We start from the raw sequence: 22,097 nt of genomic DNA, 5'->3' as shown, positions 1-22,097 counted from the left end.
TGTTAATATATATTAATTAATTATTGTTGCCTTGAAAAAAGCGTCTTCGATCTTCTTCCGCGAAATAAATCGGCAATTGCACAAAATAGAAAGAGCTGAGCTTTATAGTTTGTGGGCCTCATTGATCAGAGAGCATCACAATGCCTTTGATTGGATGATTTGTATTGGAAATAAGAGTTGTTTTAGTTGATAAGGAGTCGATTCATAACTCATAAAGTCACATGTAAGTTCAAATTCTAGTACCAATATGAAAATCTGGTTGATGGACAATTTACAAGTACTTCTGAAAATATTCATTAAGTTTGGAGGCATATTTTAGTTGAACCCTCGAACCAATTCACTTAAACTTTCTTTCACCAAACAAAAAAGTTGTCTGATTCATATTGGTGACTGATTCGGTTCCTTTCATTTTCATTATTACTCTTTCATTATGAGTTTTCAATTCAAGTTTTGCTGGAAAGATTCTCTTACTGTTAATTTTGATACTCATATATCATTGTTCGAGCTATTGTTCATAGCTTCATCCCACTTTAGGTCAAAAAGAATAACTTCGTTCTTCTCTGATCCTATTTATAAAATAAAAAGAGAATGTTTTTATCCTATATTTATAAATTACATCATTAAATTTTTAATATAAATGTACTACTTTATTCTTCATTTGTTTTTGGATACATTATTACTATTTTCTTGAAAAGTGTATATACTCCTCTAATCCAATCGTATTGATAAGGCAGAGACAAAATTTTTGAGGAATATTTTGGCACACTAAGTAGGATAAATAGGAGTAGATTGTTATTTTCTTAGAAAGTGTGTATATTTGAAATACAAGTAAAGTTGACATATTGTTATAGTTAATTTAGTTTAAGATTTTTATTGGTTTGTGCAAAATGTACTGAAAATGCCCTCTAAATAAGATTAGAGGTAGGAGTAAAGTTAAAAATTTGTTAGATTTTGAGATAATGCTAATAAAAGTTTAAGATTTTTTTTTTAATTCTAGTGATAAGTCACTTTCAAAATGTTTTACTAAAATAAAAAAAATTATAAACCTAATAACTATGCTTTAAAATTTAACAATTTTCAATTTCACCTCATTTAATATACAACATATCTCATGAAAACAAAATCTATATAATAATAAATCAATTGTAAAACTGTATATTTAAATAAAACAATTTAATGATGTATCTTATATATAAAAAAATTCTCTCTTTATCTTATTATAAGTAAAAATTTCGATTAAGATAGAGGAGTATAATGTTTCAAGTGAAGCAAGGCAATTTCTCATTCCTAATACAAAAGTAAGGCAACTCTAGTTGGCAAAAAAAAAAAAGAGCAATTTTTTTTAACTAAAGCATAAGTATCTTCTTATTGGATATAATCCTATTCGAGATATTGTTGGGCATTAAATCTAAGTATTTCCCCTAGTAGGAATTCTAACCTTGGTTCGTCATGTTATGAGAGACTAGTCATTTTTATTAGACTCAACTCTATTGATAAGGAAGAGTAACTTTGAAACTTGAGTCGTGTGATGTGACATAACGAATCAAAATGGACCAGAAAGCTGTGTTTTTGTACCAGATATCTACTAGCCATAATGTACCATATCAATATGGCTGGGAGAACCCATGAGATTAGATTTAGCAAATCGGACCGGATCAACCGAGTCAACCAAAAAACCAGTGAATTGGTCTTTGGTCCGGCCTAGTTTAAGGAGAAAACCAGTCATCTATAGAACCGGTAATTAACCGATCAAGCCGGTATTAAACCAGGCAACTGCCCAGTTGGGGGGTTGACTGGTATAATTTTTTTTCCCCACCCACTGCCCAAAACGACGTCGTCCTTTATTAGGAAAAAAGAATTAGAACACATTACAAAAAAACATGCTTTTAGCGACGGAATTATCGATGGATTAGCAATGGGAACGAATTAGCAACGGAATTTGTTCCATCGCTAATTCCTTTTTCGCTAATTAGCAACGGATTACTGAAATTTTCTGTCGCTAACCCAATTTTTTAGAAAATAAAATAAAATGCCACGTGGCACCTCTACCAATTGCCACATCATCACTGGGGACCACCTTCACATGTCGCTACCATCTCACCTCTGCCTACCACGTGTGCTGCCACATCACATGTCACCTTTGCCTGCCACGTGTTGCCACCACATAATTCCTTCCTCAAAGTGACTTCTCCATGGCTCAAACCTAGGGCCTCCTTTGTGCTCACGTGCGGCTTTACTAGTTGAGCTGCAATAAAATTGTTGACTTATTATGTAAAATTAAATATGTATAATATTATTTTACACAAACAATTATATATGCATATATATTATTAAAAACTAAAAATATACTATATGATAATTTTAATCATAACTATTTTAATGAAAAAATAATTTTGAAATATTTGTTTTATAATGTTTTATTTATTTAAAAAATATTTTTAATATAATTTTAATTTCTAACAACACTAATTTTGAATTTATTTTCTTAAAATTCTTTGTATATACCATTTGTTTTTGTATTGAAGATCAAAATCAATCTATATCATTGGTATTAATTATATCGTGATTAAATTTTATTATTTAATGATTGAAATTCAAAATTCACTTCAATATTAATTTGCATTCATATAAATTCATTTTTTGGTTTTGAATTTCTATCATATGTTATATATTTCAATATATTTTACATATGATAAAATTATTTCTTTCTTATATCAGTTTGTACGTATAAGAAAGTTATTAATATTCTTATTATATTTTTTAGTTATTATTAATAATCAAGAGGAATTTATTTTAACAAAATATAAACAAGTTTTCTAAGAAATTGTCTTTTTATTTTCAGTATATACATAATGATAACATGAATGATGACGACATCTTTATTAACACCAACTCCACAAGTATATCAATTTATTTATAATTAAAAATATTTTAAAATCATTATATTTTTAATTGTTATTATATAATTTTTGTAAGATTATAATTTAAAATAACAAAATTTAAAATTAGTGACAGATTAGTAATGGAATTGCGACAGAATTAGTGACCGAAACTTTTGTGACAAACAATTTAGCGATGAAAATTTCAGACGGAAAAAATTCCGTTGCTAAATATTTACTAACGAATTTTTTGACGGATTAGCGACGAAATTTAGCGACAGACAGAAATTCTATCACTAATCCGTCAAAAAAATTAGCGACGGAATTTCCGTTGCAATTCCGTCAGAAATTAGTGACAGAATTTGTTTCCATCACAAATTCCGTTGGAAATTAGCAACGAATTTGTTGCCTCGCAAATTCTGTCACTAATCAGCTGTTTTTTTTTTGCAGTGACGTTGTCGTTCAAGTTGGACGTTACTCCCCCCATCCCTCCCTCCCTACCAGATTCCCATTCCCTTCTTTGTTCTAGTCAACCATTCTCCCTTCCCCAAATCCCTTGTAGTGTCGTTAAGTTGCCGTGGAGAGTCGAGATAGCAGCGCAATGGTCGACTAGTAGTGGAGACGGAGGCACGATGGTTGACTTGTCGTGCATTGTCAAGAATGGAGACAGAGGAGGCATGGTGGTTGCCTCTTCAAATCCCTAGCCGCTGCTTGCCTTGCCTAAAACTAAAGGGCCTCCTTCAATTCCTGGTTCAATCAATCACACTGGCTTTGGCGCATTGGGAAACATTCTCTCCCCTTTCAACTAGGTTGTGATTTGAGGAATAAATTTATAAATGTCTCTATTTTGATTTCTGCCTCTCTCCACTGGCTTAGAGGTTTGGGAAGTGAGGGGAGATGAAAATCTCTGGCTGAAGTTCAGCTGTTGAACACTCAAAGTCACTAGCTGAGAGTTTTGCCTTTCTGCTTTGCTTTATGCCTTTCATCGGATTTGGTTTTGCCTTTCGCCAGATTTGGTTTTTCCATTCTAGATAAAGATAAGCTGAAGCTCGAAGGATTTTTTTCTTTAAAACTAAAACAATGTTAGAAGTGTTAGAATGATGATTGATTGTTTTTTGCTTTCTCCACTGAAGCTCTACTGCTATTTAGCTAATAATTAGAAGTGTTAGAAATTAGAACGATGATTGATTGATTTTTGCTCTCTATTACTATTTAGCTAATAATTAGAAATGTTAGAAATTGGAGTGATGATTGATTGATTTCTAAGAATGGTACATCATCAAATTCTAGCATGTGTGATATCCAAATGCCTAGTGTGGATTATTTGAGTTTTTGTGCCCTAAACTAATTCCTAAAACTTGTGGTTCCACTATTTGTTTTTATCTAATATTTAGGATCATTTTGATTAATTTTTTATTTGTTATTTAGTAGTAGTGATGGATATTCCAAACAATCAAAATTCTAGAAATGATAATGTCACTCAATCTTCCACTCCCAATGCCGAAACTTCTACTCCTATACCCACTTCTTTGTTACGTGTCAAAACTGATCTTGTATGGGGACATGTTGCCTACAGAAAAGAGGAGACACAAACTTTATATGCATGCCTTTTTTGTGGTAATAATTATAGAGGAGGCGGGACAAATAAGATGAAGCAACATCTTGCTAGTGTCACTGGTCAATATCTTCATGTAAAAATATTTCACATAATGTACGTCATAGAATGATAGAGTCTTTGAAAGAATGTTCAAAGACAAAAGCTATTGAAAACATAGAAAAGGAATTTGAAGAAACCCATGTTGATGCTCCAATTATCATGAGTAGTGCAAAGGAGAGGTCTTGGGAGTATGGACAATAATTTGCTTCTAGGGCAGTTCCTGATTCCCAACTAGGCATTAAGAGTGCATTAGCAACTAAAGAAGAAAAACACAATGTGAAGATGTTGATTGTTGAATAGGCCATTGTCAACTGTATTCCATTCAAGGCATTTGATTGCCTTTTATTTCAAAAAGCTGTGGATGGTATTGCTTCAATTGGGTGTAGGTTTAAAGCTCCTAGTGCTTATGATTTCAAAACCCATTTATTGAGTGATTAGAGAAAAGAATGTCAATTACTCGATGATTGGCTGATAGATGGACTAATGTTAGACAACTGACTTTGATAAACTTCTTGATGTATTCTACACATGCTAGAGTGTTTGTGAAGTCTATTGATGTATCAGATTTAGTCAAAGATGCCAAAACTCTATTTACTCTATTCTGTGAAGTCATTAAGTGGATTGGTCCTAAGAACATTGTCTATGTAGTGACTGATAATGCAGTCAACAATGTAGCATGTAGCAGGCTGATTAAGAAAAAGTATAAAAATATTTATTGGTTTCCCTATACTGCTCATTGTTTGAATATTGTATTGAAAGACTTCTCCAGGATGCCTCATGTGTCAGATCTTGCATCAAAGGCATCGAAGATAACAATTTTTGCATACAATCATATGGTTTTCTTATCATGGCTAAGGAGAAGACCGAGTTAGAAAGAAATTGTGTGTCTTGATGCCACAAGATTTACTACTACATTTATTACATTACATAGCATATATATGCACAAAAATGACTTGCAAGCTCTAGTTGTAGATAAGCATTTTGTGGGTCACAAATTATCAAGGACTGAAGCAGAAAAAAATTTTAGTGCATTAATATTAGATAATCGGTTTGGAATGACTGTTATCAAGTTGTGAAGATTTTGTTGCCTCTCATAAAATTGTTGAGAATTGTGGACTCAAATAAGAAGCCTTCATTGCCTTATATTTATCAAGGCATGCGAAGGGCAAAAGTGGTGATTAAAGAGATGTTTAAGAAGAACACGGAGTTGTATAAGCCCTACACAAGCATCATTCAAGCTCGATGGGACAGGCATTTAAAGGCCAATCTTCATGCAACATCGTATTTGTTGAACCCTGTAATCACATATGATCCAGACTATCCTAGCAAATCAAAGTTAATGATGGCGTTGATTGATGTGGTGGAGTCTTACTCAGATAAAGATGTTGATGGCTTTTTGGTAATGAAACAAGTGACTACTTATTGTGAAGGCGAGGAATCTTTTAGTAGACCCTCATGTCAAAAAGCTGTACAAAAATTAGACCCTAGTGAGTGTTAATGCTTTATAATATTGTATACTAAATGTATGTTATTATGTAGATAAATGGTTGACATATTATGGTTGTTCAGTTCCAGAATTGCAGCATGTTGCAATGCATATTCTTAGTCAAACTGCTGCTTCTTCTGGTTGTGAGAGGAATTGAAGCCTGTTTGAAAGAATTTATACGAAAAGAAGAAACAGATTGGAACATAAGAGGTTGAATGATTTAGTTTTCACAAACTATAATCCGCAATTGAAGCATAGGTAATTTTGAAAATAATGAATACTTTTAGTCTTTTATTTTAATTGATTTATATTTAATTGAAGTTTTATTTGTCATTAAAGGAGTACATTGAAGAAGAAGAAAAGTTATGATACAATTGACTATGAAAACATTGATATGGTGAACTTTTGAGTGGCTGAAGAAGATCCCCCCTCCAAAGTTTGATGATAGAGATGTGGCTACACTTAAAAGTCCTTAACAACTCTTGAGAGGGATAACGAAAGTTTATATATACAACTAAGACTCTATTCTTAGATGCATATATAGTTATTTGCATAATCATTAATATTACTGATTGTCTTACATAGGTGATGAAGATATGGATATTACTAATCGTCTACCTTTGCACGATGATATTGTAACTCCTACTTTTCCTTGTCCAACTGTTGATATCTCAGTCCATGCTATTGCCAATGATCTTAATGATGATTTTGATTTTGCATAGTTATTTTATTAATGTTTGCTTGGTACAATGAAACATTTAAACTACTTTGGTAACGTCTTATCTTTTTTTGACTGATTATTATTTATGAATTTTGTTATATTTTAATATTATGAATCAAATTATATTATTTTAATATGGCCGATCTGACTTTCAGTCCGACCAGTGACTCTTAACCCACTGTCTTGACCAGTTTAGTCTTCGATCTGGTTTTTTTTTCCCTTGAGATTTAGTGCAAAGAACTAGTTTTTTTTTGTAATTTGTTAAATTAATATTCAAATCTCTATTAAAAAAATGTTTTTATTTAGTACCTGATAAAATTTTAAAGAAGGCGTCCAGCATAGAAACTAAAATGCCTACCAGTCAAGCAGATTCCATGAGTTGAAATTGGATTCATCATTTGCATGAGTTTCATGCATTTTGTATCAATCAGGTGAACCAAAAATTCATTGATGCTTGATTCAATCATGTGTGTGTGTGTGTATCCCTCCGCTATCGTCTTAGATATTTTTCAGAAGATTTTTTATTTCCCTTCTGTTTCATAGTTCTCATGGGCCTGTAGAATTTTATTTTCAATTTTTCTTTATCTTGTAGTATTAATTTCGTACTAGCCATGTGAACTGACGTTCAAAAGAACTAACTATATAGATCTGACGGTATTAATGCTTCTTCACATGTCGACGTTTCTTTAGTGGGGACCTCATATTGAAGTTTAATTTATTGCTATCTAACTCCTGTTGATTAATTGCTATCTGAGTCCTGTTGATTAATTGATTATATTTATCCAATTATGAATTCTCATGCAAGATATTTTTTAGAAGATACTTTTATTCCCCTCTCTTTCGTCCAATTCTGAAATTGGGTCTTAGGCAAGCCCAAAAAAAAAATCTGAAATTGGAGTATTCATGTGTGTGTGTGTGTGTAACACTAAACGTGATTCCTGTGCATCCACTTGATTATATGAAATCTGAATAAACCTTTTTGTTAATAAACCATACTTTTATGAATAATTGGGCTTCCCAGAAATTATGCTAATATTCTATTAAAACTAGGTAAAAATAATAATAATAAAAAAGATGGTAATAGAATGAAGAGAGTCGAAGTTACAAGTTGATTGTTTATAAATAACGTGACTTACATGATTTTTTTAAAATATGATATGAAATTGAAAGTGTTGTGAATATTAATCAATTAATGAAGATATTCATATATCACAATCTTTCCCATCATCTTTTTAATTATTATCCTTGTTGTGGCGCACGAAAGCTATGTAAAAGGGCAACATAACTTCAATACTCGAGTGTAGGCAAAATATTGCTTGATTTTACCTACTTCTCAGTTTTATTTTGTAACATCATTATTATCTTCTATTATTTTTGAATATATATTACTTAATTAATCATTTTTAAGAATAAAATTGTCCTGTTTTTTATGATCTAGTGGTATAAATATATTGGATAATTATAACTTTCGTAACTAAGAGTTGTTAGTAGTACAAGTCTTTGAAAGGCAATTGGGATTGTTTTGTTGATTACAACAAAGCCACGCTTGGATTTGTTGTAGAAAAAAGCCATTTGACTGACAATCTGAGCTTATATTACCTCTGATCCTAATTAGAAGACCTCATTTACAAATTACAAATGAAATCTTATATTAAGACGAGAGGTAGTAATTAAATTATAATTTTCCTACTAGCATTAGAAGTTGAAAAGTTTGTTTTTAAAAAAAATGTAACCTTTTTACATTGATTATAAAACCCATGTGAAAAGTCAATTACTTTTACATCTGCTTATCTATATCGGTTATAGAACAACTAGTGTTAAGAGGCTTTTTTAAATTATGTTGGGAAAAACCCTTTCTACATTATTAGTGTTTCTTGAACGAATCCAATATAATTTATCAGTATTTAATTTCCACAAGGTTTATTTTCCAGGAAAGTGTCATGTTGCCGCATGCAAATGCGAAATAAAGAAAATTCCTTTTGATTTCTTAATTAATTAGTTTCCACAACCATGTATATCCAATAATATTCTTGTTCATCATCCTCAGTTACTTTGAATCATGAGGAACTCAAAATAGTCTTTTGGCCAAGACTTGTTGAATATTTCTATTATCATCATCATTAATAGTTATTAATTAATACAAATAATTAGTGGCCGGCATAAACCCTGAGCACGTCTTTAGTTTCTCCATTTTTGTCCTGCTTTATGCAAACGTAGTGATTAGGGTTTTTCCTGGTTATTAAGCTTTGGGCAAGCAAAGAAGAGCAGGACTAGAATTATTATGGTCTCTTCGAACAGGAATTAAAGACGAAGACCAGAATTATATTGGACAAAATATATGGTATCTATATTGTAACAAAATTTTCCTAATTAAACTTGTAATCTCATACTGATAATTCTCCTTAAAGTCAGTTTATAATAAGATCTCCTCTAATTTTTTTATATCTGTGTAGATAATTCTTATTATGTCCTTAATGTAGTAACTAACTTGACAAATGATGTTTTTAGATGTTTTCTTGTTTTTTATTTTGTATTATATATTTTTTATTTTGAAAATTGGAAAAACCTTCTTTTCTTCTTACCTATCGCTGCGGAGATTTGCAAAACTGTGATTTTTTTTAATATTTTTGTTTCAAATGTGATTTTTTAAAATAATTATTGAAACATATTTTTACTTTTATATTTCCAAAATTTATTTTTAAAAATAATTTTATAAAATTATTCTGAGAATTAATAATCTCATAATTTTTTAGACCAGGCTGTATTACAATATAATTACTATTTTCAAGTTTTGCTGGAAAGATTCTTACTGTTAATCTTGATAATTTCTATTTTTTTTCGACATATTGTTCATAGCTTCATCCCACTTTAGGTCAAAAGGAAAAACTTCGTTCTCCTCTTGTACTATTCATGAAATAGAAAGAGAATACTTTTATCCTGTTTATAAATTATATCATTAAATTTTTAATATAAATGTACCAATTTATTCTTTACTTATTCTTGGGAAGATCATTACCATTTTCTTGAAAAGTGTATATGCTCCTCTGATCCCATCCTATTGATAAGGCAAAGAAAACATATCTTTTTAATCCTATTTTAGTCGTCACGTCATTAAATGTTTAGAATAAATGTAATATTTTTTTCTTGATTTATTATATAGTGTAGATTGTTATTTTCTTGGAAAGTGTGTATATCTGAAATACAAGTAAAGTTGAAATATTATTAGAGTTAATTTAGTTTAAGATTTTTATTGATTCACGCAGAATGTGCTGAAAATACCCTCTAAATAAAATCAGAGGTAAAAGCAAAGTTAGAAAATTGTTAGATTTTGAGATAATATTGATAAAAGTTTAAGATTTTTCTTAATTCTAGTAACAAATCACTTTCAACATATTTCACTAAAATTAAAAAAAATTATAAAGCCTATTAATTATACTTTAAAATTCAACAATTTTCAACTTCATTTCATTTAATATATAACATGTCTTATAAAAATAAAATCTACGTAATAATAAACGAATGGTAAAACTATATATTTAAACATATCTTTTAAAAAATGATAAAATCTATGTAAGAGGGCAACATAACTTCAATACTTGAGTTGATTTTACCTGCTTTTCAGTTTTATTTTGCAACATCATTATTATCTATATATTATTTTTCAATTTATATTACTTAATTAATCATTTTTAACAATAAAATTGTTCTGCTTTTTATGATCTAGTGTGCATAAATATATTGGATAATTATAATTTTCGTAACTAAAAGTTGTTAGTAGTACAAGTCTTTGAAAGGCAATTGAGATTGTTTTTGTTGATTTTGTTGATCACAATAAACCCACGCTTGGATTTGTCGTAGAAAAAAGCCAGTTGCCTAACAATCTTAGCTTACATTACTTTCGATCCTAATTATAAAATCTTATTTGTAGACTATAAATAAGGTCTTATAATTAGGATTAGAGATAGTAATTAAAATTATAATTTTCCTACTAGCATCAGAAGTAGAAAAGTTTGTTTTTTAGAAAAATCTCACCCTTTTACATTGATTATAAAACCCATATGAAAAGTCAATCACTTTTTACATCTGCTTCATCTCCATCGGTCATAGAACCACTAGTGTTAACAGGCTTTTTTAAAGTACGTTGGGAAAAAAACCCTTTCTACATTATTAGTGTTTCTTGAACGAATCCAATATAATTAATCAGTATTTAATTTCCACAAGGTTTTTTCCCAGGAAAGTGTCATGATGCTGCATGCAAATGCGAAATAAGGAAAATTCCTTTTGATTTCTTAATTAATTAGTTTCCACAACCATGTATATCCAATAATATTCTTGTTCATCATCCTCAGTTACTTTGAATTATGACGAACTCAAAATATTCTTTTGGCCAAGTCTTGTTGAATATTTTTCTATCATCATCATCATTAATAGCTATTAATTAATACAAATAATTAGTGGCCGGCATAAACCCTGAGCACATCTTTAGTTTCTCCATTTTTGTCCTGCTTTATGCAAACATAGTTGTTAAGGGTTTTTCCTGGTTATTAAGCTTTGGGCAAGCAAAGAAGAACAGAGGAATGGAATTATTATGGGTGTGGAAATTAAAGACAAAGAACAGAATTATATTGTACAAAATATATGGTATCTACATTGTACAAAATTTTCCTAATTAAACTTTTGACCTCATGTTGATAATTCTCCTTAAAGTCAGTTTATAATAAGATCTCCTCTAATTTTTCACATTTGCGTGGATAATTCTTATTATGTTGTTAATGTAGTAACTAACTTGACAAATGATATTCTTAGATGTTTTCTTATTTTTGATTTTGTATTATATATTTTTTATTTTGAAAAATTAGAAAAACCTTCTTTTCTTCTTATCTATAGCTCGCTGCGTATTGCCGCCAGCGGACTTGCAAGATGTGATTTTTTTAAAAATATTTTTTTTGTTTCAAATGTGACTTTTTAAAATAATTATCAAAACATATTTTTGTTTTTATATTTCCAAAATTTATTTTAGAAAATTATTCTGAGAACAAATAATCTCATAATTTTTTTCCCCTAAATCACGACATGGGTTGCTGCTAAAGAGGCATGAGAAGGTCAAATCAAACACGATAACAATTGGCATTTGCGTCTTCCTTTGTTTCTTTCTATAAGAAAAAGAAAAATGTGGATGTGATTGGAGAAGGGATGACAAGTGTGGAAAATAAGATGGTAGACATTTATGTACAACGTTGTGTTCCTTTCTCTTTCCTCATAATAAAACAAAACAGAGTTTGGTAATCCACATAATGCTAACATCTCAACATGTGTATTGTACAATTCAAAATCCATTCATTCATGTTCATGACATCTACCAAATCAAATTACCAATTGCTTCAGCAGCCTGGTAAATCCATTGAATGAAACTTAACCCAAAAAAAAAAAAGTGCTAATGGTCTTGTAACTTACTTAGCAATATAAAATTGAGCTGAGAGTATGATTAATTAAAGGTTGAGCTGTTGAAGTGATTGTAATTTATCAGTAATTTATTTTAATATTTTCCATTACTATCATTAATAAGTAATAGTAATACTAAGTTTGTTTTTACTACCACTACTATTAAGCTAAAGTACACATTTGGTCATTTAATTTTATATAAGATTTTAGTTTGGTCCATTGACTTTAAAAAGTATATTTTTAATTCTTTAACTCTAAAATTGCTAGTATTAAATATTGATTTTTTGCAGCAGTTAGGTTATTTTAAAAATTAAACTTAATATGTTAGAATATGATTTTTAATTTATAAACATTCAAATTTTAATATCATATTTTTTGTTAACTGAGGACTAAAAATATGTTTTTTTTAAATTTAAGAGACCAAACCAAAATTATGTATCAATTTTAAAAAACTAAAAATAATAATAATAGTAATTATTATTATTATTATATTAATTTGGGCTTCAATACATGCTCTTGTTTGGTGAGTTTCACCAATATATATGAAGTTGTAGGCTAGAACCTGGATGGGCTGGCCCAGACAGGAACTTTCAGTGGCGAGAGCTGTTGTTCGAATAAAAGGCTGGGCCTACTTTCCCAATTCGAACATAGGCCCAAAATGGCCCATGAAGCCCAAATTAATGGAAAATTAATTCGAACATGGGCCTAGTTTTGCAGCTTGTGCGGCCAACTCCTTCCGTAACTCGTGAGTGCGCCATCAACGTTGTGGAGTCCGTATTAGAAGAGATATTCATATTTAATGTCTGATAATATTTTAAATAAGATTATCTCTAATTAAAAAATATATGTGCTTTCAAAAAAAAATCTTGTAAGCGTCGCAACCATTAGAGAAGTTGGTCCAATGAGGTCAATTAATATTAAGATTGTGAAAACGAATTTTTCCATATCACATTACGACAAAAAAATCCCATGAACAGTCAATTTTGTAATATTGTAATATAATTTTTTTGACCAGGCTGTATTATCATATAATTACTATTTTCACAAAAAAAAATTATGCAGAATGGTTTAATAAAACAGTATTCAAAACTTTCCTGTATTTTTTTAAAACTTTGTGCAGATGAGTTCTTTTATTATTATTCTTTGATATTATTATTCTATATTTTATTTGTAATACAATGAGATTTGTTAAGAGAAAATCCTAATTAAATCCATTTGAAACAACAAAATCCTAATTTAAGTCTATACTTTTAACAAATTCTTAATTAGGCCAAGAGGCCTAATTAGAGATTTCTAAATGTTGTTAAAAGACCAAAATGCCATTCATTATTAAAAAGCCTAATTTTAGTTTTAATTCTTTTAACTGAATTTAACTAACATGTTTTTTCTTTAAACATTATTATATGAAAATTTGGCAAAAAAACATTATCATATAAAAAACAAAACAAAAAAAGAAAAATCACGATTATGGCCAATAAAAAATAATTGAAAAGTCAAGATAAAAAAAACATAATTTCTAGATATTCATAGAATTACAAAAATATGGGAACTAATAAAAATTTTACGATTTCAAATATCAAAGATTAATAGGATCAAAGATCTTTTTTTTGTGCAAGAAAAAATCAAATCAAAGATTCACAGAATTCTTAAATATCTATCAAAATTAATTTTACTATTTCACAGGTTACATTGAGACTCATCAATTCATCTTCAATTTTTCGGTCCCTAAGATTTATTCAATATCAAATTTTTATTATATAAAAAATAACTAAAAGGCTATAAATTTTAGAGTTGACATAACGTTCACAACAACGAAACACAACTTTGACATAAAATCTAAAAAAGACCACATCCTCATTAGTCATCATGTGCATCAATAATCACATTACATATGCCCCCAAAAAAATTAGCTATTTGCTAGACCAATTTCAACAAGGATTTGGATTCTTGCAAGTCTTTTTTGTATGACCAGCTTGATGGCATCTTGAACAGTGGTATGTTTTTGTGTTTTGGAATTGTGATTCGTGCCTCGTAGTTCTTGGTCTTCCAGGAAGTCGACTAGTCTGAGGTGGTTGGAGGAAAATTTGTCCCATTATATTTTCCATCCTTAAGTTATTTGGGTTTGGCATATCAATGGTTATAACAGGTATCATGCTCCTTTTATAAATCTTCTCTTGTGTTGTAATCTTGTAGCAGTCTTCAATATAATCATACACATTACCATGTACGAGTTTGATGGCTGTACAAGCGTGTGGACATGGAATTCCAGACATTTGCCATGCTGCACAACTGCATTGATGTGCACGAAGATCAACCTGTAAGTCTCCAAAATATGTATGAACACAAATCATGTCTCCATAATGTTCAGCTAACATTTGTTCAGCTCTAGCCACATGATCTCTCACTTTTGATTCTATGTTTGGACCAACAATAGTTTTCCACTTCCTCATTGCCATACTTGATGCATACATTTTCTTTGCTACCTTTTCTCGATGCTCATGGATCAATTGAGCAACATTATGCCTCCTCTCTTTCACCATCCATGCATTGAACGACTCAGCAAGATTTGTTGTTATATTGTCCCATCGTCTAAATGGAAACTTGCTTAAAGCCCACCTATCAACATCCCCATGATTCTCAAGCCACTGAAATAATTGTGAAGAGAAACTTCTCATATTTTCCATAGCATCATTGAACTCACTTTCAAGCCTTGCATATGCAATGTCATCAAGCAATTTTAGCGTATCATCCTTGCTCTGGGCACTTGTCCTTTTCTTACCTCTATTTAATTTCATCAATTCTGCACTAAAGTTTTCCTTCACGTGTCGATAGCAAAATGCATGACGCTCACCACCAAATATTTCCCGTACAGCTCTTATTATAGCATTGTGACGGTCTGAAACAATTGTCAATTCAACTAATCCTATTATCTTTTTAATCATAACCAAAAACCATATCCAGTCCTCATATGTCTCTCCTTTTACAATACCAATTGCAAATGGCAACAATTCATTATCTGCATCATATGCGGAGGCTGATAGCAAGGTGCCCTTATACGGGCCACTTAAATGAGTTCCATCTATATATAGTATATGTCTTGCCCCAATCATGAATCTTTCTACACAACCATATGCTATGAAGACACGCTCAAAAATGTTATTATGAGAAGCTACCCATTCAGCCACAGTTTTTGGATCAGTATCCTTTAACCGTTGACATATCCATGGTATAAGCATATAAGACTGCTCTGGTCTACCCTGAATCTCCTCAAGTGCTTTTTCCTTAGCAGCATATGCTTGTTTATATGTGAGATTCACACCATAGTCTCTTTGTAATGTCTTCTTAATTTCGTTTGGACCCTTGTCTATGTGAGACCTTACCTCCTCAATTATAATAGATGACGTTAGACTAGCTCTTCGAGCATGTATCACTTGAAGGTTGTCTTGAGCATGATGAACGTGTTCATCTTGAAATTGTGTCACACGTAGGAAAGGAGTTTGCTTCCCTATCGCATTTGTTGTTATCTTCCAAGGACACCCTTCAATTTTACATTTCACAGACATCCTATCCTTGCTATTCTTCAAAAAATTGTATTGAAACTTGTGAGCAATACTATACTTGTAGAGTGCCTCTCTAAAAGCATCAGCATTTGCAAATGTTTGCAATACTCCTGACAACAATTTTTTCCATTTCAATGAGTTCAATTCAGGCATGGGTGTGGGTGCACTTTGTACTCTATAAGGTAGGCTACTATGTCCTCCAAGTGCTTCATTTGTTAGAGGGCTTTGTTCTGAGCCTCCTAGCAATTCCTCTATGCTGCATAACTCAATCACAACTTTTGTTACTAACAATAACACTATAATGAATGCCAAATTTTTTATTAAAAAAAATAATTACAACAACAACAAAGTCACTTACACTTGTTGCTCATCAAATGTTTCCTGTACATTGTCATTTTCTTTGCATGCTATATACACATGCCCACTTCTCTCATTATGTTGAAATAGGTTTGCAAGTTCCGCATCATCAATAAGATCTATTAGGGTCTTCTCATCAAAAGTCACAGTGTATTTCATCTCGACATTATTACCATCAATGCCAATCCATGATGTTATCATTATTCTCATTTCTTCAAGTGTCATCCCCTCTCTTATGGTTTTTAATCTTACTCTCCCTCCATTATATTGAATTTGACCTTCAACATTCTTCACAAATTGCCCATCTACATGAAAAAAACAAAATAGTTCTTTTGCAAATGTTGATTTGGAAGGAGATGTCATTTTTAATACCAACCTACAATGAATAAATTAATTTAATCAGTATTTTGATTGGATTTAATTGAAAATTTTTAAAAAAATAATATGATTAACACATGACTAAAAATGGTTGATAGGTTAACTAATAACTAATGGATAAAAAATATGAGTATTCGTGTGATTGTTCAACAACTTCCACATACAACATTTTATATTTTCGAATGTGAGAGTTTATCAAAAAGATATAAACTTAACATTGCTCAATGAATCTCTCATGAATCATGTAATCAACGCAAACATATTGATCATTTAATTAGGTTTGAAGTTGGTCGGGAAGAAAAGCTTCCATTAGGTTTGGAGATTCACAATGGTTAGCACAGATGCAGATGATCATATGTAATTATATATTATCTCAAGGATTATTATACTTTCAACTTTAAATCAAAACAATGGCACAAACTAAAACATGAATAAGATATTGGTTCATACCGTAGGAATGTTATTTCAAAGATGATTCTTCTTTTGCTTGCTGTGCCAGTTCTCCTTCCACTAGAAGTATCGCCAGCGAGCCTTCTCTTCTCAAGCAAAAAAAATGATGAATTTATCAATCGTTACGTGATTTGACAAAACATAAATTTAATATTGATAGATATGGAAGAATTCGATGAATCTTTAATTCATTATCATGTTTTTTTTTATCTTGATTTTTAATTTTTTTTATTAAAAAATTTCAATAAATCTACTAGAATAACTAAATTAAAATCAAGTAGATTTAATTGAAATTGAAGATGAATTGATGAGTCTCAATGTAATTTTTGAAATAGTAAAATTAATTTTAATAGATATTCAAGAATTCCGTGAATCTTTGATTTGATTTTTTTCTTACACCCAAAAAAAAAAAATCTTTCATCCTATCAATCTTTGATATTTAAAATCGTAAAATTTTTATTAGTTCCCATATTTTTATAATTCTATGGATATCTAGAAATTATGTTTTTTTTTATCTTGACTTTTCAATTATTTTTTATTGGTCATAATGTGATTTTTCTTTTTTTTTTTTTTTATATGATAATGTTTTTGGCCAAATTTTCATATGATAATGTTTAAATAAAAAAAACATGTTAGTTAAATTCAGTTAAAAGAGTTAAAACTAAAATTAGGCTTTTTAATTACAAAGGGCATTTTGGTCTTTTAGCAACATTTAGAAATCCCCAATAAGGCCTCTTGGCCTAATTAAGAATTTGTTAAAAGTGTAGGCTTAAATTAGGATTTTACTATTTCAAATGGATTTAATTAGAATTTTCCCATTTGTTAATCTAATTATTTATAATTTTAATTATTTATTGAAAGTAATTACTCTTTCGGTGCTTAATATAAGACCCAATTCTTAAGTTAGTTTTGATTCTAAATATAAGACCCATTTCTCATATTTATTAATTTTTTCTAAATTACTCCAGTGGATACTCTATCAACCATAATCAAATAGAAGAAGAAGAGAGGGTATTAAGAAAGATAATTATGATGTTTTAGGAAAAATGTGTTACATTTCTTATAATTAACTAACTTACATAACTTTCTTAATCCAATCAAATTAGTTAAATAGATCTTATATTAAGGATCAGAGGAATACTAAAGAAGTGATAAGGTTTTATAATTAATATAAACGAAAATTATATTTTTAGATATGTGCGGGTATGGGTGTGTTCCATATTTTTCGTAAAAATAAATGGGACCCGGGGTTTGCGTCGGATTGCTCATAAATTGACAGATTAGGAGAAAAATATGGTCCCAAAAATGAAAATTCCAAAAGCTGATGAAGTTGATGTTCCTATTTTGTCCCCGGGATAATGGGCCTGGATGCTCTCTGTCTTTAACTATCAATGCCAATCATATTGCTTGTAGCAGTTAGCCTGTTTTGCTTGGGTTATGCGGCATGGTTTGGAAGGAGAGAAATAGGGTGGTTTTTGAGTGAAAAACACCTGATCCCAGGCTGGTTATTGACACTGTAAATAGAGCTGCGGATGAGTATTGGAGAGCAAAGGGATGGGCAGTACAGATTGGGAGCAATGCTGAGAAGCCCGCTGATGCTAAAGTACTATTTGGTACGAAGAAAATGAGAAGGGTAGGAAGAAATTTTTTTTAATGAGTTCTATTTAAAAAATTAGAAAGGTGGGTTTTTAAAATTTTCATGAGGAGAAGAAGTAATATAAAAGAGTAATAAAAATTAATTAAAAACTTTTAACCCCACCTTTTTTATTTTTTAATCGAGCTTATTAAAATTTTTTCTCGCCTCTCCTCTTTTTTATTTTCTCCCGTACCAAACAGATCCTAAAAAAAGGAGCTATCCAGACCGTGGTAAGTTAAAAATGCATTATTTTGTTTTAAAAACAAAGAAAAATAAATGGGACTGAACAGATATATTTTTTCCCAAATTCATGACTGGGTGAGTAATAACTATCAAACATGACTTGAATAATATAATAACAAATAACAACTGACTAGCCAATAATAATACTCCTCCGGTCCTTAATATAGAACCTAATTGTTGAGTTGGTTTTGATTTTAAATATAAGACACATATCTCATATTTATCAATTTTCTCTAAATTACCCCTATGGATACTCTCTCAATCATAATCAAGTAGAAGAGGGAGAGAGGATTAAGAAAGATGATTATGATGTTTTAGGAAAAATGTGTTACCTTTTTTATAATTAACTAACTTACCTAACTTTGTTAATATAATCAAATTAGCTAAATAAGTCTTATATTAAGGACCAGAAGAGTACTATTTAAGTTAATGACCATTGTTTTCACAAGACACCCATTTGTTCAATGGCAAGTTTAATCATGAATTACTAGAACGGCACAGCCAATAACAACAATTAATTAGCAAATGATATGGAGTTTGAGTGATCCAGGTCGCCAGAGCATCGGTCGTCGCCGACGGCAACCACTTGTGACCAACAAATTGGGGGGGGGGATTTTTTTTTTATGAGGGAAAAAATGTCTATTTACCAAATTTTGAAATTCAAATGAGTGCAGGGGCATTTAATTGGTTTTTCTCCTTTTTCATAGATTCATATTTAGCTTTATAATAACGATCAACGATTTTTTCTTCAATAAATTCCTTAATATAATTAACTGAAATTTATCAGAGAAATAGTTCACTAATTTTCAAGTATTTAAACAAATTGATATGAATCAATATTTTTCTTTCCCTCTATTAATATTCCGTAAGTTAGGCTATTTTTTTACTGTACTTTTTTTTTTCCTTCTCTCCAACTCCGTGCCATGATCACACCATATTATCATTCACATTTTTTATTTTTCCAATTAAATTAGTTTTATTAAAATATATCTTTTTTTCACGTGAACCTTTTTGTTTTCTTTTTAACCAGCACACGTGGCCTATTTTTCGACCTTTCAAGTGCGACAGGATCACATCTGCATATTCAAAACTCCCAACGTCCCAGCCAGGTACAGTACCACTTACCGTACTGTTACCCTGTCTTCCAATTCTTAATTTATCGTCAGTTAACTGCTTTTTCTGATAAAATAATTTATTTTCTTAAGAATCAGCATTTAATTTTGTAACCCATGGTCAAAAAAGCATATAATTTTGTAACATTTCGGTAAAAACATTTTGAAAAATTAACGTGTGAGTGTTAAATGATGATGCTACAAATTATTGTCATTACTATCATTGTTATTTTAGTTTGTTTCCACTAAAACTGAAGCCTCTTTTTTTAAAAGCAATTTTTTGAAAGTATATATTTTTTTACTTAAGTTTTAATTTTTTATTATAGCAATTTTTATTAAATTCTTTAATTTTACTCTATTGGCTTCATTAGACTTTGTAACTTTATTTTGTTAGTACTGTTAGCTTTTGTGCATGAGCTAACGATGCTAATAGAACCAAGTTAAAGATGCGGTTAAGCAAAAAGATCGCGTACCAAATTAAAAATTTAAGAAAAATACAGGTACCTTCAAAATAATTTTTTTATTTATTTTTCAAGTTATACATATTGATTTGATTCTACGTATTAAACTTTCTATATGGTATTAACTCTATAAAAATATAAATGGAAAAAATTCAAATTCCTTGTTATTTAATATTTAGCACATGCTCTGCCAATTAGAAGTAGTGAGACTTTTGGTGAGATAAGTTCACAACTACTTTTATATTTGGGTAAAAAAGCACCCAGCACTCGAGTCTTTCTTCTTTTTTTTTCAGGAGCACCCACCATCCCAAATTTTTTTTTGTTTAATTTTAGGGAAAATCCCAGAAAAAGCCTTTGGAATATACCAAATCCCAGATTGGGTCTTTAAATTTTGAAAATGACAGAATGGGTCATTGACCCAATCTGTCATTTGTGAAATTCAGGCGAATAGACATTTTTGTCCCTGAGCAAAAGTGAGTAGTTATTCTCTAAACAAATCTAGGTAACGCTTATATTGTTCTAGTGATTACAAGATTCGTTGTAGTTAATAATAAGGTACCTGACAATAATAAGATACCTGACTATGAAAAAATGAGTAGTTATTTCCTACACAAATCTAGGTAATGCTTACATTGTTCTAGTGATTACAGAATTAGTTGTAGTTAATAACAAGACACCTGACTATGAAAAAGTGAGTAGTTATTCGCTACATGAATATAGGTAACACCTAAACTCTTATAATGATTCCTTGAATCATTGTAGTGAATGAATAAATGAGGACAAAATTGTCAATTCGCCTGAATTTCACAAATGACAGATTGGGTCAATGACCCATTCTGTCATTTTCGAAATTTAAGGATCCAATCTGGCATTTCTCATATTCCAAGGACCTTTTTTGGGATTTTCCCTTAATTTTACCCACCATCTATTTTTGTTAGTGCAATTTAACCCAATTCCAACGGACCTTCTAACGTCTGTTAGGAATTTTTTTTATAAGTCCACATTACCACGGCTAAGAGGATTAAAATTGACAGATAATACAAAGAAGGGAAAAAAACAAACCAAGCTCGTGTGCCTACTCTGCAAGCACCGGAACCCTACATGTTTGTGCGATTGGGAACACTAGCATCTGATAAAGGAGAAAGCAACAAATTTGTGCAAGGAAAGTTGTCTTGATTTGGAAAGTTAACAACCTTACTTTGAAATTTTACTTTTGTTTTCCTTCATACTTCGTATCTTTTGTTTTAGAGAAGCAATTTGACTTTGTAAGTATTGGAACCCTAAACGAATTACAAATTCCAGCAGCGAAGGTCGTGAGGAAGACGGTGAATAAAAAATCTCCATTGCACGGAGTTGCTGTGAAAGTAAAAAATTCTAATCTACACTGTTTGTTACTTCTTTTTTTTCGGTGCAGCAGATGACCAATTTTTCACCTTTAGTGAGAATGGAGAAGAACGTGAGTAGAAAGAGTCACTAATAAAGATTGTGAAGATGAGGTGGGAGAGTCAAGAAGTGAGGAATTTGGAAGTGAGAAAATCGCATGTGAAGAGGAAGAGTCATAAGAACCAAAACATAAAATATCATGATTGTTCATATAAACTATTAAAAGTTAGGGAGATACCTGGAAAGTTTTATGTATTGTAGTAATCAATCCTCAAACAGCAGGAATTTTTCTGCATGTGAAAATTTGTGGTGATCTCTCATTATTGGTTGAA

At 30.5% G+C, this 22,097-nt stretch overlaps 1 protein-coding gene across 1 annotated transcript; it reads right to left on the bottom strand.

The window, feature by feature from the left end:
* Nucleotides 1-14,113: 14,113 nt before the first annotated feature.
* Nucleotides 14,114-16,303, bottom strand: LOC114755885 (uncharacterized). The gene is made up of 2 exons (XM_028944780.1): nt 16,104-16,303; nt 14,114-16,001 (listed from the first exon to the last, which is right to left on the bottom strand). Exons 1-2 carry the CDS (start codon nt 16,301-16,303, stop codon nt 14,114-14,116), a joined length of 2,088 nt encoding a protein of 695 aa, XP_028800613.1.
* Between the last annotated feature and the right edge of the window lie 5,794 nt (nt 16,304-22,097).

The sequence above is a fragment of the Neltuma alba genome, unplaced genomic scaffold, assembly GCF_004799145.2.
Source record: "Neltuma alba isolate B1F8T4 unplaced genomic scaffold, ASM479914v2 tig00010346_pilon, whole genome shotgun sequence".
NCBI classification, from domain to species: Eukaryota; Viridiplantae; Streptophyta; class Magnoliopsida; order Fabales; family Fabaceae; genus Neltuma; species Neltuma alba.
Note: the sequence above shows the minus strand (reverse complement) of the source record. Positions and strands in the feature narration are given on the sequence as shown.